Raw genomic sequence first — 16,609 nt, 5'->3', positions numbered from 1 at the left:
CTGTAAAACAGTTTCATAAGAAAGCTAAAGTATAAAAGGCAAGTGATGTCAGTGCAGGCTTGGACACAGCAGGAGAGGAACAGCAAGTTGAAAATACAAGTAATAAGCATTATTTAATAATTATGTAACAGAGCACCATATATCGCTAGCCATTGCAACATTTTGCAAAATATAGGACATGCAACAATGCTGTTTTCTTAATTGTTTATTGAATGTGTTATGATTAAATCATCTTTGAACTGTCGTTTTTTGTAAGTATACCATAAATAGATAGATAGATAGATAGATAGATAGATAGATAGATAGATAGATAGATAGATAGATAGATAGATAAACAGACAGACACATAAACAGATAGATGTTGATGATGGATGGATGGATGGATGGATGGATAGATGGATGGATAGCGTTCAGAAATGTGTCTGATCATTTAAATATATTCATATGGTTGGTTAACAGCAAGGGTTCAAATGACATCCAGGCAACAGCTCACCTTACAGCACATCGCATTTACTTGGACAGTGTACACAAGAGACAGAGAAGTCCTGCCTGCAAGCACCTGAGGGACTGGTGGGCTTTTTAATGGTCCAGCTCTCTGTTTCTAATTCCATCCATCCATTTTTAAGCCAATATGAAAATGACTTGTCTTTAAATTCTGTCCTGTCATAGACGGCCATGATTTATCCCACTCTGAGAGGAGGAGGACGCACAAGCAGATCTCTGAAGCTCCACATAGAGGTTAATTGCGTAGACCCTTGTGTGCAAGAATGAAGAAAAGTGGGCTTACACTTGTTATCTTGTGCACCCTCAACATGCAAGAAAGGAATCTACTGAATGTCAGAACCAGAGATGAAATTGACAACAGACCTTTTTATTGTTCTGCGAGGTCATTAGGCTGCCAATTGGGTAATTATGGAAATTATGTTCTCGGCTCTTCGGAAGGCTCCCCTCCTCCTCCTCTGAGGCTTTTTAGTGCCTTGAGTGAGGCTCTCTCGTGGGAAAGTTCAACCCAGAACTGCAAGTGTACCAGCAAAATCAAATTAAGCAAAGAGATTTCATTAGTAGTTATAGCCAGAGGCATTTGTAGAAGTACAGAGAGGAGAACTTATGCAGGACTCAAAAAGGGGCAAATTATTGGCTAATGACAAAGCCCATACCTAAAGCAGACTCTGGCATAATGAATTGAAGGCATTGATTGCATCTTAAAAGAGATATAAGAGGGAAGGCCAGGGTGACATGATGGTGCTGACTCTATTGAATCCACTGTGTGAAATGGTTTCAATAGAGTTGTTGTAAAGTAAAATGGTGTGACTGTCAAATATGGTCCATAACAGTGTTGCTGTATCTAATTCTCTCAGACCTCCTGATGCAAATTGGTCATAATGGGGAGACTATCAAGACCATTTAGGATAAAAGGTACAGTTGCAAGGCAAACAAATGATTAATAAAAATTAATTATCAAAGTATATATATTTCCATCCTCAATGTGTTAAAAATGCCTTTAAAAATACAGAACGCAGCTTTTTGGTTTGATATTACAAAGGGTGCCCAAATAGCTTCCAATATGCAGCCTGTCTGAACATAAACTGATACATTTTACTGACGCCTCTCAATAGCCAATTTGCTCCCTATTGATTTTGTACCTCATTGATATTAAAGTATTGCTGGAGAAAGGAGCATCGGTCCAATTCATCTGCTTTGGCTGGAGTTTTAAATTATTTTAGGCCCTGTTAAATGATCCCAGGTCCCGATCGAGAGCGCGTCCCAGCCAGAGCCGCTCTCTCCGGACATGCACCATTAAGGTAATGGGCTCTAAAGCCGCGTTAGGTAAAACCAAAGCAACATCACTGAAGGGGAATATGGAGCGGATTATCAGAGAGGAGCTCTGGAATGACGCGCAATTTACACTGATGTTACAGATATTTATGCACCAATACCAAAGAGTAGATGGAGCTCAGAAGGTCATCGAGGTGCGCTTCGGGATACAACGCGTAACATTAATGACAGGAATACAGTGATTTACACACAAATCAATATTTAATTCCCACAGATATGTACAAGTGATAAGTACAGCACCCTTTAGTCACAAGAGCAGTTAAATATTTTACTCACCACGTGTTTACTGCGTGCATAAGTTCAAAACGAGGCAAATGAACATTTCTGAAATGATTAGTGAGATTTTTACAATTTAATTTTACATTTAAAATTAGAACAGAAGGCTGGCTCACGTGTTCAGGAATAAAACAATAATAATAATGTGTTACAAATGTAGCCTTATTTTACGCAAATAATGCATTTGACATTTTATTTTATGGTGTGTGTGTGTGTGTGTGTTTGTGTGTGTGTGTGTGTAGATACATGTCAAAGTAAAGCTATATTGCCGTATTAGCCTCAATTCTCCGTGCTGTATTACCCAATTAAATCCCACCATTTCCAGTCTAAATCACGGCTTTGAGAAATAAACTAACACCCTCTCACCGCGCTAATGTGCTCCCTCAGTCCTGCTCGAAATGACAATGAGACTACAAACCGGGTAACATCACACGTCTTTAACAGGACACATTGGTATGGTAATGTGTTTAGCCAAGCTCAACGTGTCCTTTCCCCTGTCCAGCCTGCTCCTGTCACCATCAAGAGGGAAGAGGAAGGCTGAGGTTCAGCCTACACACACCTCACAAAGGCTGTTTTACGTTCAGGACACTGGAAGCAGAGTAAAGGAAGAGCCGTTAGCTGCTGTTAGAAAATGAATAATTAAAAAAAATATATAGAAACAAATTATGATTATATATATATATATATATATATATATATATATATATATATATATATATATATATATATATATATATATATATATTCCTAAAAGAATTCTTTAGTAAAAACAATGATTGCATATCGAACCATGATAACGCAAAGGACCATTTGGATGCAATAATGTTTTATTTATTGGAATAAAAACACATTTTCGTTGTTTGTGTAACAGTATGCTTCAAAACCTCTTTATCCTGAAAAAGAGACAGAATTATATATATATATATATATATATATATATATATATATATATATATATATATATATATATATATATATAAACAATAAAAAAGAAAAATTAAAATAATAATTTGCACAAATATTGCCACGTGTAAAAATCATCATTCATGCATTATTAGCATAATTACAGTATTATTTAACATATCTCAAACTGTAGTAGTACTTATATATATATTAGGCTTTTTTGCGAGATACTGCTAGTCTTCTCAGCATTTTGCAGAAGGATATGCACTAATAGTCTGCAGTGAATGATGAGATTGTGGGCGTCATTATTTTCACATTGTCTAATTTCACCGTGAAATTTGACAGGAATGAAAACTGATTCACCTCCAGTTGGACATTAACTTGGCACGCGTGTGTTTTCAGTGTGTGAATTGTAGTTGTAATTGTAATTGTAATTGTACGTCATGCAGAACCAAGTGTGTTCGATATGGTGTGCTATAGTCTGCTCTGTCCACTGTTGGATTTGGGATGGTGGAAATAAGACGGTGTTGGTTTGGAGAGCCGTTTGGGTTTTGGAGCTTTGCTGCTCCATAAGGGAAGATAAAGGAGGGATAAAAATGAGCCACATCATAGTGTTTGACAGAAAGTTGCAGGTTGACAGAGTGGATTCTTAGGGGGGGGGGGGCGTGAAAACCGAGCACTGAGCGGAAAGCGACTCAGACTCTTACCCTGTGGAGGGTCTAGCTCTGGGGACCACTGTGTCCACCGAGCAAAATCCAATTAAACACTGTATCTAAATGAAAAAGGCTTCTAAACGAGAGCACATCTGACGCAGACATTTCTCTCTCAGGATGAGAGCAGCGGGTTTTCTGAGAATGACTCGTTTTTATTAAATCTGACGTGCTTATCACTCCGGTTGATGTTAAATAATTGCCATAATAAGGGTAATTAAAAGCGCGCTAACTGTGCCATTCATTTCCACACAGCTTTGTAAGGATCAACCTGCGCGTAATTATTGATTAAGGCGCATGCGTTTCAAATTTCATCTAGAAAACGAGGACATTAAAAAACGAACTAAATCAAATCAAATCCACTTAACCAAACTGAACAGCCAATCCAAACCTGGACTAAACCAAACAATTGAACGAAATCGACAAAAATCTAACCCGAAACGGAATTAAATTATTATACACCAAAATCAATAAAGACCAAATCAAACATATCACGCAAACCCAAACTAAACCAATAAAAAACTTATCCAAACCCGAACTAAACCAAACCAAACAGCTTACAAAACCCCAAATAAACCAACCAGACCTCACCCAAACCCGGCCTAAATCAAGCTAAATAAAACTCAAACCAACCAAAAACTCAAAAAGCAACTCAACGAAACTCAAACCAACACTAAATAAATCTAAACAACCCAAATCAATACTATAAATAAACAAAAACATTATAAAAACAAACCATTATCACACAAAACCAACCTAATATCAAACCAAATCTAACTCATCTTAACCACCACCAAACCTATCTTAAACCAAATCTAACTCAACCTAACCAAAACCAACCTAATATCAAAACAAATTAAACTCAACCAAATCTAACTTAACCAAACCAAAAACATAACCAAATCTAACTCAACCAAACCAAAAACATAACCAAATCTAACTCAACCAAACCAAAAACATAATTCAATCTAACTCAACCAAACCAAAAACATAACCAAATCTAACTCATCCTAACCAAAACTAAACCATTTTAGACAAAAGCTAAAACCGAAATAAAACTAATAAAAATCGATGCATATTGCAGAATTATGTATATTTAGCAATTTAACACAATTTAATCGACCAACTAGTCTTCCAACATGGAGAATTTCATCAAAATGCAAATTAATTTAAAATTCCGTCGAAATCCAACAGCTTTTTACAACACTGCTGAAGATTCAACCAAAACAGCCAGACGGTGTAAAACATCAGCACTTTCACTCTTTTAAAGATAATTAAAAATTAGTAAAGGAATATGGAAGTTCTAAAATATGCGAAAAGCGTAAAGTCACGATTTTACAAGCTTAGATTCACATGAATGTGTTTCAAACACATTCAATAAAAACACAGTTTTTATAGAGTTATTAACAAGATGATTTAATAAATTAAAAAAAAAGTACATATGTTTAGTTAAATCATGAAGCGTGATGTTACAAAACACCACGAAAATAAATCGGGAGAAACAAAAGTATAGAGGGGGGGTATAGCTGGTTTATTTCAGTGCTCTCAGAGGATTTCCATCCAGCTGTTTTGTTGATGGTATTTCTGGTATTGTGTGACGTGTTCTGCGTCCGGCTGCAATGCGTGCGGCTGCTCTGCTGCTCACCTTGCTCTGTAATCCCGCTCCACACCAGCCTTACCTCATCATTCTAAAAGGCCCTGTGTGTGTGTGTGTGTGTGTGTGTGTGTGTGTGTGTGTGCGCGCGCGCGCTTAAACGCGCATTTCATTAACAAACAGCGGAGCTTCTGATGATGTCGGGGAAAGACGGAGGAGGAGGAAAAGAAGAAAGGGGATAAATAAAGGGGATTAACCGGGATTACTGTTAACCTGGGAATGAAGCTGTGATCACGATCGATCCCCCTGACCTGTGTGTCTAAACTCACACTACAGATAAAGAAGGCTAAGATCATGAAGCACAACATTTTATATTCATTAAATAACAAATTCCACTCGGATGTGATGAATAGAAACAGTAAATGATGAACAAAAAAAAACAGAATTAAAAGTGAGGAATGAATAAACTAAATAACAACATAAACGCCAATAAATACAATGTATAGCATGTATACACACAGATCATACTGCAATTATCTACACCTAAAAAGACTACATTGATTGATCCCGATCCGCGCGCAAGGAACTGAGATGATAGTGGCTTCAGGTCATTTGGGAGAGGGACCCTCATGTCACAGGCCCTGAATTCTAAAGGCATTTTCCCATCATAAGTACTTATGTTGTGTAATTTCCCCGTTTAAATCGTTGGATTTCGTTCATTTTGGAAATTAGTAGAAAAATATATTTTTAAAAAATCGAAAAGGGCAAAATGTTCGAGTGTAATCAGAGTAAGTGCAAGCAGACTTAACTCCATGGCAAACTGAGCACCAGTGTTGGATCTTAAAGCCAAAGGTGCGAGTGAGTGTGTGTGTGGGTGTGTGTTGCCCTCATCTGCTAAGTGGTCCCGTATTGATAGACGGCAAATCCAACGGGTCACTGACACACACGGCCCTGCTTCAGCACCTCCACCAACAGCAACTCAACTGAAGAGCAGAAGCCAGACTGTGTTCTTTAGTTCAGCAGTGAAGACCCTCAGACATTTACTATCAGCGCATCCAGTTCAAACAGTTCAAACTGTAAAAAGCACAAAACACGAAAACTAAAACACGCCTCCTGAACTCACAGCTGAAACACAGAACTTACAGACAGTCATTAGTATTCAATACAAACAGAAAGGTGAGCATTATTTTAACACAAACCATTTAACTCACATCAGCAAATCACATCAAATTACACAGTACTGTACAACCTTTGCCGCTGCATATAATGACAACAAAAACAACCATAATAATAATAATAATAATAATAATAATAATAACTGTATTAAACACTGAGCACATTATTATGCGATTAGTTCTGGATTTATTGACTATTATATATACACCATCAATACTAGAATATATATATATATATAAAATAAAAAATATTATTATTTATAATATTATTACAACATATTCACACAATAATTAACAATAGCTATAAATGTTATCAGTATTATTATTGTTGTTAGTATTATTATGTTTATTATTATTAACGAAAACACTACCAATACTACTACTACTACTACTACTACTAATAATAATAATAATAACAATTGCATTATTACTGTATTGCGCTAATATGTGAATATTTTAGTATCTACATGTCTGATCGTGTTTATTAATAAGTATATTGATTCTATTTGTAATAAAATATAACAATTAATATATAATTTTCAAACGCTGCATTCGCTAAACTGTCGCGCTGCTTCTCTCTCTCTCTATTTCTCACACACACACACACACACACACACACACACTCCTCTCCGCTCTACTGGAATAATCGCTGCTGTCTAATTAAGGATATTTTCATGGCTGCGGGGTGGAGACTCTCCACGCCAATCAATAAGGAGATACATTGTTAAATAAATAACCGGTGCAGCCCGACCGGACACTGCTCTTTAATTCCCTCCAGTCCGTCAGACCCAGACCAGGTCCTCTAATATACCATCATCAATAACAAGGTGCGCGCGGCTTCACTGCGCCTCTAAACCGCTGCGTTACCTCCTGGTTCGGGTGCCAACACTTTCTCACAGTTCGCAGAATAAAAGTAGTTTTTTATTGTTTTGTTTTCTTCTGCAGCATCTCCTTTTCCCGTCCTCTGCTGCTCCGCGGCGCGCGGCAAGCTGGACGGTGTCCACGTATATATGTGTGTGTGTGTGTGTGTGTGTGTGTGTGTGTGTGTGTGTGTGTGTGCGTGTGTTTCCCCCCTCCAGCTCGCTCATTTCCGACTGTTTCACATGCAAACGCGTGTAGTGATGGAGGTCGTTATCACCTCTGCGTTTAGACCAGTTCACTAAAGCTTCACCTCCGCGCTCCCCCACCGCCTACACACACACACACACACACACATACACACACACAACACCAACACAACAGCGCAACTACAAGAGCGCAGCCTTGCTTCACCACCTGCTGCGGCTAAATCTGCTTTATTAGGCACACAAAAGATGTAAAATGCACTTACTTACATTGAACTTGGGTGTTTTAGTGCATGCAGTAGATTGAACACGGGCTCCACAGTGATCAGAGCGGACTGAGCTGGAGGCGCTTTGGTTCAGCAGCAGCTTTTCGACACTGTTCTGATTTTAGGTTTTGCAGCAAAATTCTATTTTTTGGCGCATTAAATCTACAGATTTCAGTAATATCTACTCTCTCTCTCTCTCTCTCTCTCTCTCTCTCTCTCTCTCTCTCTCTCTCTCTCTCTCTCGCTCGCTCTCCCTGTCTCTGCTGAATGTTCTCTGACGGACCGAGTGCGACCACCGTTGTCTCGCTTGCTGACAAAAAAAAAACTGTTAAAAAAAAAAAAAAAAAAAAAAGCATTCGTGCCACAAACTTCAGCTTTGCTTTGCTTTAAACCGGACGGCGGGGCGTCTGACGTCACGGGGCGGGTGGTGGGGGGTCTTGGTCACGTGACCAACCCGCCGGTATATCTTTAAGTTGAAAAGTAGGCAAAGTGTAATCTATCAGCACAGCGAGAGAGACGGGCTGCTTTCTAAACACACACACACACACACACACTCACACACTAGCTTGTTTTGGAAAAGCACGTGGCAAAACTCGCTCGCGAAGGAAACCAGGAGGGAGAGAGAGCCGAGGACGCGCACAGAAAACTTTTCTCCCTCTCTCTCTCTCTCTCTGTCTGTCTGTCTGTCCGTCTGTCTGAAGGTGTTGTCTGAGCTGCCTGCACTCACTCAGCGCTCGGCCGGTGCCACCCGAAACAGGGCGCGCTCACGCGCACACAACGCATAGACACACACACACAGTTAGACGCACATACACACAGTCTCCGCGTTTCTCGCGGTTCCTCAGGCGAAGCTGCGATGACCCTGTCCGGCGCAGGCGGCGGCGACATGTCCGGGCACACGACGCTCGCACCTGACGACGTGGACATCGACGTGGTCGGGGAGGGCGACGACTGCGACTGCGACGACAGCATCGGCCTCGGCAGCGGTTTGGAGCGCGATGACAGTGACTGCGAGGGCGCGCGGGCGGCGCGCGGCTTGCTCGGCGACGACGAGGACGAGCTGGAGGATGCGGTCGGGGAGGAAGACGTTGACATGAAGGAGCGCAGGAACAGCGGCGAGTGCAAAGGCGACGGCGAGGAGGAGAGCGGAGGAGGAGGAGCAGGAGGAGGCAGCACCGGTGACTCGTGCGCCCCGACGCCCTCTTCCAAGCCCAAGAACGCGCTGGTGAAGCCCCCCTATTCTTACATCGCGCTCATCACCATGGCCATCCTGCAGAGCCCCCAGAAGAAGCTGACGTTAAGCGGCATCTGCGAGTTCATCAGCAACCGCTTCCCCTACTACCGCGAGAAGTTCCCAGCGTGGCAGAACTCTATCCGACACAACCTGTCGCTCAACGACTGCTTCGTCAAGATTCCGCGCGAGCCGGGCAACCCGGGAAAGGGCAACTACTGGACATTGGACCCGCAGTCCGAGGACATGTTCGACAATGGCAGCTTCTTGCGCCGCCGCAAGCGCTTCAAGCGCCAGCCGGACATTCTGCGCGACCAGGCGGCGCTGGTGATGCACGGCTTCGGCGCCGCGTACGGGCCATACGCGCGCCCTTACGGTGGCGTGCACCCGGCGGCCGCGGTGGCGTACGCGCACGCGCACGCGCAGGCGCACGCGCACGCCGCGGCCCTCCAGTACCCGTACATGGCGCCCGCTGTGGGCCACGTACTGCCGCCCGCCGTGCCCCTGCTGCCCACCGCGGCTGAGCTGAGCAGGAAGGCTTTCGGCGCGCAACTGGCGCAGCTCGCGCCCGGCCTTCACCTGCAGCTGGGGAGCTTGGGCGGCACCGGCGGAGGGCCCGTGGCGGCCACGACCCCAGCGCCCATCACATCGTCCATCAAGCGCGAGCCGTCGTGCCCGCGACCCTCCTTTACCATCGAGAACATTATCGCCGGTAACAACACCAGCACTAATAACAGCGGCAGCGGTGGGACGGGATCACCGGCGTTCCTGCGGTCTCCGGTGCTCGGTGCGCCCGCGCTGTCCCTAGCGCGGACGTCGCCTGTGCTCGGCGCGCCCACGACGCTTCTTTCAGGACAGTTTCTGACCGCGGCCGGTACGGCGGTGCCGTCCAAATGGGCCTCGCAGTGAAAAAGACTCACAAACACAAGAACTGTTTTTTACTGTAATATTTAAAGGAGGGAGGAAGAGACTGTAGCACTGGAGCGGTCACTGCACTGTAGCCATGTACAGAGAAAACAGACTGAAACACACATGTGCAGAGTGGAGGGAAGATGAGTTCAGCACAGGTAACATCTGTACATATCTGTATAAAAGAATGAAACGTACTTGCTCCACGTTTTTCTTTGTTTTATGAATGTTTTTTTTAAATATTATTATTATTATTATTTTTATTTTTTGTATTATTATTGGGTTCGTTCACCTGCTGTTCACACAGTCCTCTTTTCTTCCTCTTTCTTTTCCACCATTTATATGGATGTAAAATGGGATACATATATTCACATATATTATATATATGTGAATTAAAATATTTACATCATGATCGAGAAGTTTATTTTCCACTATATATACACTTGTCCTTTATATATAATGGAAACACTGGAAATACACGAACACACACACACCCGTTATCAGGTGCGTGTGCGTGTTTTCTCGCTTATTTGAGGTGATGGTTTCTGGATTCATTCATGTAGTTTTTTATTTTGTTTTTATTATAAAATATCAAATGTACTTGTTCGACAAATGGGCAAGTAGTCTGTTTATAAAATCAGATTCATATATATGTATTCTATGTAGCTTTATTGTGTTGTAAATTGAATACGTTTGTTAATAAATATTTTTTAAAAAGAGATGAACTCTCAGACAGCATCTATTCTAAATCCGATGAGCTGAAAGAGAAATGCGGTCGAACATGGGCTTTAAGTTTCTCTTTAATTAATTGTAATTAATTGTAAATGTACGTATTGATTAGAATCTGCTTCAAATGTGGCGAGGAAAGACCGAGCACAGTTAGCAGCGGGTTCATTTTACTGCAGCTTCAATAAAAAAACATTTATTACATATATATATATATTTACAAAATTATAAATATAGATATATATTCTAGAGCTGGAAATTTTACAAAGAAATTTCTATATGTGTTTTGTTTTATTGTAGTCTGTTCAAGGATCAACAATATTATCTAATTTCTTCTACTCTACTTTTAAAATATTTAAAATGTAGGTACGATTATATATATATATAACACTATCTAATAACACGAATAACAACAATAGCTATATATATATATATATATATATATAGCCCGTGCGGTCACTATTAACACATTAACTGCCACATTTAATCTTTACTTAAATATATTAATTATATTCCTAATGAAACACGGCATCTCCAAGCGCGTGAGTCTCGCTGAGTGTACAGTATGTGCTTGTGTTTCACTGTTTTCCAAAAGCTATACAACACTCACACATCACTTCAAAAACAGTATGAAATACTGTGAAACAGTCTGCATGTCTAGTCTAGTCTTTTAGTCTAGTCTAGCTTTGTCCAGCTCAGAAGGACTCGGTGTAAGGCGCCTTTTCTCTGGAAAGTGAAGCCTTCTCTCGGACACTTGTGTGTATCTGATGGGCTCTACACAAACAGCACATGCAGGCTTTGGGGTTACAGGGTTAGAGGGCTATATTTAACCATTTCACTGATCCCCATGGGAAAAGAGAAAGGCCTCGCCTTCCTAAACTCACTTTCCACAGGAGAAGCACAGCTGTCTGCTCAGACTGGACACACACACGTTTCACTGCCCGGGCAGTGTGTTCAGCGACCAGAGGACTGCTGGGTCAGGGTGTAGAAAATAAAGCAAATAGCGGGACGGAAATCTTATAGTATTGAATTATTCAGGGTTCGTGAACATCAGGGGCACGACCACGAGTCCTAATATGGAGGGTCTTCTTAATTAGCTTTTAATTGACTCGTTCTTTTAATGCATTTCCAGCGCTTCTAAAATCGCGTGCTTGGCCCTGAAAGTAACAAGTAACAACGTATGAAAATAAACACTGACAATCAATAGAAAATAAATAAATGAATACATAAATAAATAAATAAATAAATGCTAATATAATATAATATAATATAATATAATATAATATAAAACAAGGTTCCTCTCGTGTCTGATCCTTTAGTTTTCCCCAGGTCTGATCGCTCACTCCCTGTACACGTGAATTTAAGTAAAAGCAAATGCACTATACTGTCCTCCTGCTACCCAACATTCACGAGTTTATATCACTGACTAAAAAAATCCAGTCCCAGTGTTCAGCACTATCATTTGATTCTCCATCACTAATAATTCTGCACAGCCTATATAAGGATTACACTCTCAATCCTTCACTAGGTGGCGCTTTCACACATGACCATCCGTACTATAAAGCAATTTAGACAAGAGACACATTCTGGAGCTCTGATCTGGAATACTGATGCTCTGTTAGTGAACCTGCAGGAGAAGCATCTGCTGGCATCTGTATGATTTTCACGCATCTGTTGACATCGCTAATAACCATCAGGCTTATTTATTCTGAATGACGTGAATGAAGGCTGTGCGTTTAATAAGGAGACGGCATGTTTTCGGGTCCGTTGATGAAGCTGACTTATATATATAACATAATGTTATAAATGATTTTCACTTTTCATACTATTTCTATACTCTTTTGGACAGAGAGTAAAAGCAATTGGGCTCGCCCTTTACATTGTGTCAAGAATTCGTGACAAATGGACCAATAGAAATGCTCCAAATGTCCTGGAATAAAATGTTTTTACATTGACTTCCATGAGAAATGTGTTTACATTGACTTACACTGAAAGTTAAGATGGCTTTTCCTTTCTCCTGCAAAGATGATTTGTTGAAAGTGAATCACACCATACATTCACATCATATCATATACAAATGCTAACTTTTTATGAGCTTATTTCTTTATGTACATTCATATTTTATTCCAATGCGATTTTAGACATTTATTATTCACACATTTACCATGAAACAACATTTAAAGTTTTAAAACGGTGTAAAAAAAAAAAAAGGGTGAAAGGTTTTAATATATAGCATAACAATATACAGATACTGACAAGCAACACTAAAAGTTCTTATCAGGGAAGTCAGGAAAGTGAACTCTTAATAGGTTGCGTCTCTTTTATGGTGTGTGAAAGTTAGCAGCCACCTTTTTCACCCAGAATTACTCGGATGTCCCTGTAAAAGAGACAAGGGGTGGAGTGGTCACTCAGTGGTCACCAGTCAAGGAAGCTGACATTTGTTGCCCCACCTGCTCTGATGCCACAAGCGCAAGCGTTTCTTGCAGTCACAGAAAAGTTTGGACCTCCCATTATGGTCTTTCTGTTTCACCTAGTTTGTCTACAGATTTCCTGACACAATCTGAGAGAGTGTTAAAAGACTACTAAAGGTTTTACTACTTTTAACCTGATCTCAATCTGCTACAACTGTGACATACAGTAAATAACCATTTTTACATGCGTCCCTGTATTTAATTACAGAACAGAAAGCTCACAGACTTAAAACACACTTATAACAAAAGTCAATGAGCAGTTGCTGTAACACCTTCCGCCTGACTTCTATTACAAGTATCTTTCAAGTCAATTTGTTTTCTGTCATTTTCCTAAGCACAGCATTACAGTTATGTACAATTACTGTGGTAATTGACCATATCATACATACAATAGGTAATAATTTGGTGGAAAAACAGTAGGTTGAAAGTTTAATAATGACAATTAGTAGGGATTAGTTAGTCTAGTTATTGAACATATAGTACATTTACGCTACACTTCTATCATCACTGTTGAAAATAAAGGTGCTAAAGAAATTAATTAATAATTTTTGTTTGGTTTCATAAAGAAACCATCTTTTAATAGAGATATATGTATGCAGAACCCTTCAAATGTTTAAAGATGCCAATACAAAGGATATTTAATTCAATATTAAGATTTTAGTTTTTTACAAAAAATATTATTTATGGAACAAAATATGCCTTTCTATGACATCGCTAAACCCCCTTTTCTAGCACCTTTATTTTTAAGAGTACAGTTCTAAAAAATGTTCTAGTGACTAGTAACAATAGTTAAACCCTCTTGGTGTTATATTAGATATTTTCCCTTCAATATATGAAAAAACCTGTTAATCAGGCAAATGGCCTTTCATGTATTCAAACTTTTTTTTTATTTGTCTTTACAACAGAACCCTCTTTCCCCTGTCATTTGTCTATTGGTTTGTCTATTTTTTCAAATAAATAAGTCCTGAGATATCTAACACAGGCTACACCTAGAGAGCTCAGATAACTGCACACAGAGATAAAGGTGTGCATCTCTCACCAATGCATTTTGTGGGTTTTTTTGGGTTTTAACAGCCATGGGACTGATATTTAGGACCAAGTCCTAAATATCAGAAGAGAAACTATAACATAGCTCCTACCAAGATGACCTTTAGTTCTACTGGCCACAACATAAGACAGCATGTAGTTTAGGACAAAGACAGCAGTTCTCATCATAGAGCCAGTGGCAAGCACGGCCATCTCCTGGAGCTGATCATCAACAGTAAATGTGGATACAGCTGTTACTAAATATTTCAAAGCCACAGAGATGAAGCAATAAATGACAAAGTAAAGCTGGCACACAGGGGCATTAATAACTAATGGAGGAGACAATGACTAATAGGCTGCTCATTGTAATGAAAGTGTCATTGCAAATCAGCAGTTGTCCAAGGTTATTATTTATAAATGTTTGATGTGCTCACCACGAAGAGGCATGTCTTATCAAACGTCTGATCCGAGAGAAATACAACACTGCCACAGAGACATGCTCCTGAGACGAACTGTGGAGATATCTGAGGTAAGAAACCACAAAGAAACGGTTGCCCTAGACAAAACCTGTTCTCTAGGTAAATGAGGTAAATCCGAGTTACACCATAAAGGTCTTATACAGAACAAGATATGAGACAGGATGTGAGAATGGATAACACAGGCTGGTTAGGGTACTTTATCCCAAAAAAAACACTTAGTTTAAGTTCAATCATGAGCCTGAAATCTTAAAAATAAAAAATCTGTTCAATATTCAAGATTCTGCTCTGTTACCTTCTAGTACACAAACATTCTTAGTGCTGGAAACCCACTTCCCAAAAATGGCAAGCTTCTGTTTATAAAGCAATGAGAGAATAGATTTGGTCCCATCTAGCAGAAGGACAGATGGTGAAGAAAACAATGTAATGTAATTCTACAGTGTTAATGCTGTACATAATAAGAAGGAGCACAACATTAGAACAGTGTAGGATATTGGACCAGTCTTCATAAAACAGCAATCGATCAATCAATCAATCAATGGTTGTTAGAAGATATGGCAAAGGAGAACAACGTTTGATTCCCCAAAACCTTTTAATGGACGGTTATACAACGCTGCTTCTATTTAGTGAGAGTGTGGATAAGTGATAAGCAAATGTGACAACCCACCCCATATGTGGGGTTAACTGCAATGGAACTAATTAATTTCAACAGTTATGTTTCTTAAATCCATGAACAAGTAATTAATGGTCATGGTGTTCCTGAAACTACTCCTGATATGGATAACCTGTGTGTATACATTATCTCAGCACATAAGCAGCATCACATCACCTGATGGAAAAGTAGTATAGTGGCCAATGAATTTGTAATGTGGGTTCTAAATAATTGGCTTCATTGGAACTCTGCTGCTTTATGTTGCTCAAAAAATGTACAAGCCGAAGTGCTCTTTATCAGGCCTCTTTTTTAGTTAATTGCTATTAAGTGGCATTTGACATGGAGCAATCCACTATGTCTGTTTTGTAGTTAGTGGGATTACTGACAACTATTACAACTGTACCTCAGACTAATGCTGCGAATGAACCGTTGATTTTGTGTCTAAATCATGTGAATTGTCTTTACGATTTTTACACTACATATTATATTATGGATTTTGTGTGCTCTATTAAAGTTGCCAAGGGGGTTAGAATTAACCCTTAAATATTCAGGAAACATGTAATATCCATGTGGCATAAATCAGAATCAATAATAAGATGAGAAAAAAGTGAAATTAAAAGCATATAGACCAGATATACAGGCAGTTTCAGTAATCAACACAAGCTAGATTGCTGTGCTGAGTAAGATTTTTGTTTCTTTTAAATCGTGTATCAACTGCAGTTGAGATGCTTGCCATGATGGTCAAGCCAAAAAGACCTGTTGACATTTACTGTCTGGTATATTGCATCCCAGATTGTACAGCAAATCTGTAAAAAAAAAAAAAAAACAAAAAAAAAAAAACTACAAAATTAATATGTTAGCAATAATATGTCTGCTTAAAGGGCTATATCACGGGTACTTATCATATCATATATATATATATATATATATATATATATATATATACACACACACACACACACACACATATATACGTGCCTTTAAACATGGTAGAAGATCCTCAGATTTATTAGATTACAATTTAATGAATATTTTTATATGTATTATATTTCCAGTTCAGAGTTCTGAGCAGACTCAAATACCGTAAGCCCCATAAGAAGCATAAGTAAGACCCATCAACGTGAGAAATTTCTGTACCAACAGCAAACGCAACTCGAACACATGAATATTTGACGTGGGTTCAGTCAAGAGCCGTTGATCTTCAAAACATCTACAGACCAAAAACACCGTGGTTATGAGTTGTAGATCACAACATCCGGGTTACTCAGACGCGTGCTCTGTGCTGACGCGAGCT

General features: G+C 39.7%; 1 protein-coding gene across 1 annotated transcript; it reads left to right on the top strand.

Moving 5' to 3' along the window:
• The first annotated feature begins 8,680 nt into the window (after positions 1–8,680).
• On the top strand, positions 8,681–9,964 carry foxd3 (forkhead box D3). The gene has a single exon (XM_072683015.1). The coding sequence runs from the start codon at positions 8,681–8,683 to the stop codon at positions 9,962–9,964; it is 1,284 nt and encodes a 427-aa protein (XP_072539116.1).
• Positions 9,965–16,609: the final 6,645 nt, after the last annotated feature.

This window comes from Salminus brasiliensis, chromosome 7 (assembly GCF_030463535.1).
Source record: "Salminus brasiliensis chromosome 7, fSalBra1.hap2, whole genome shotgun sequence".
NCBI classification, from domain to species: Eukaryota; Metazoa; Chordata; class Actinopteri; order Characiformes; family Bryconidae; genus Salminus; species Salminus brasiliensis.
The sequence above is the reverse complement of the archived record's forward strand: the minus strand, read 5'-3'. Positions and strand labels throughout refer to the sequence as shown.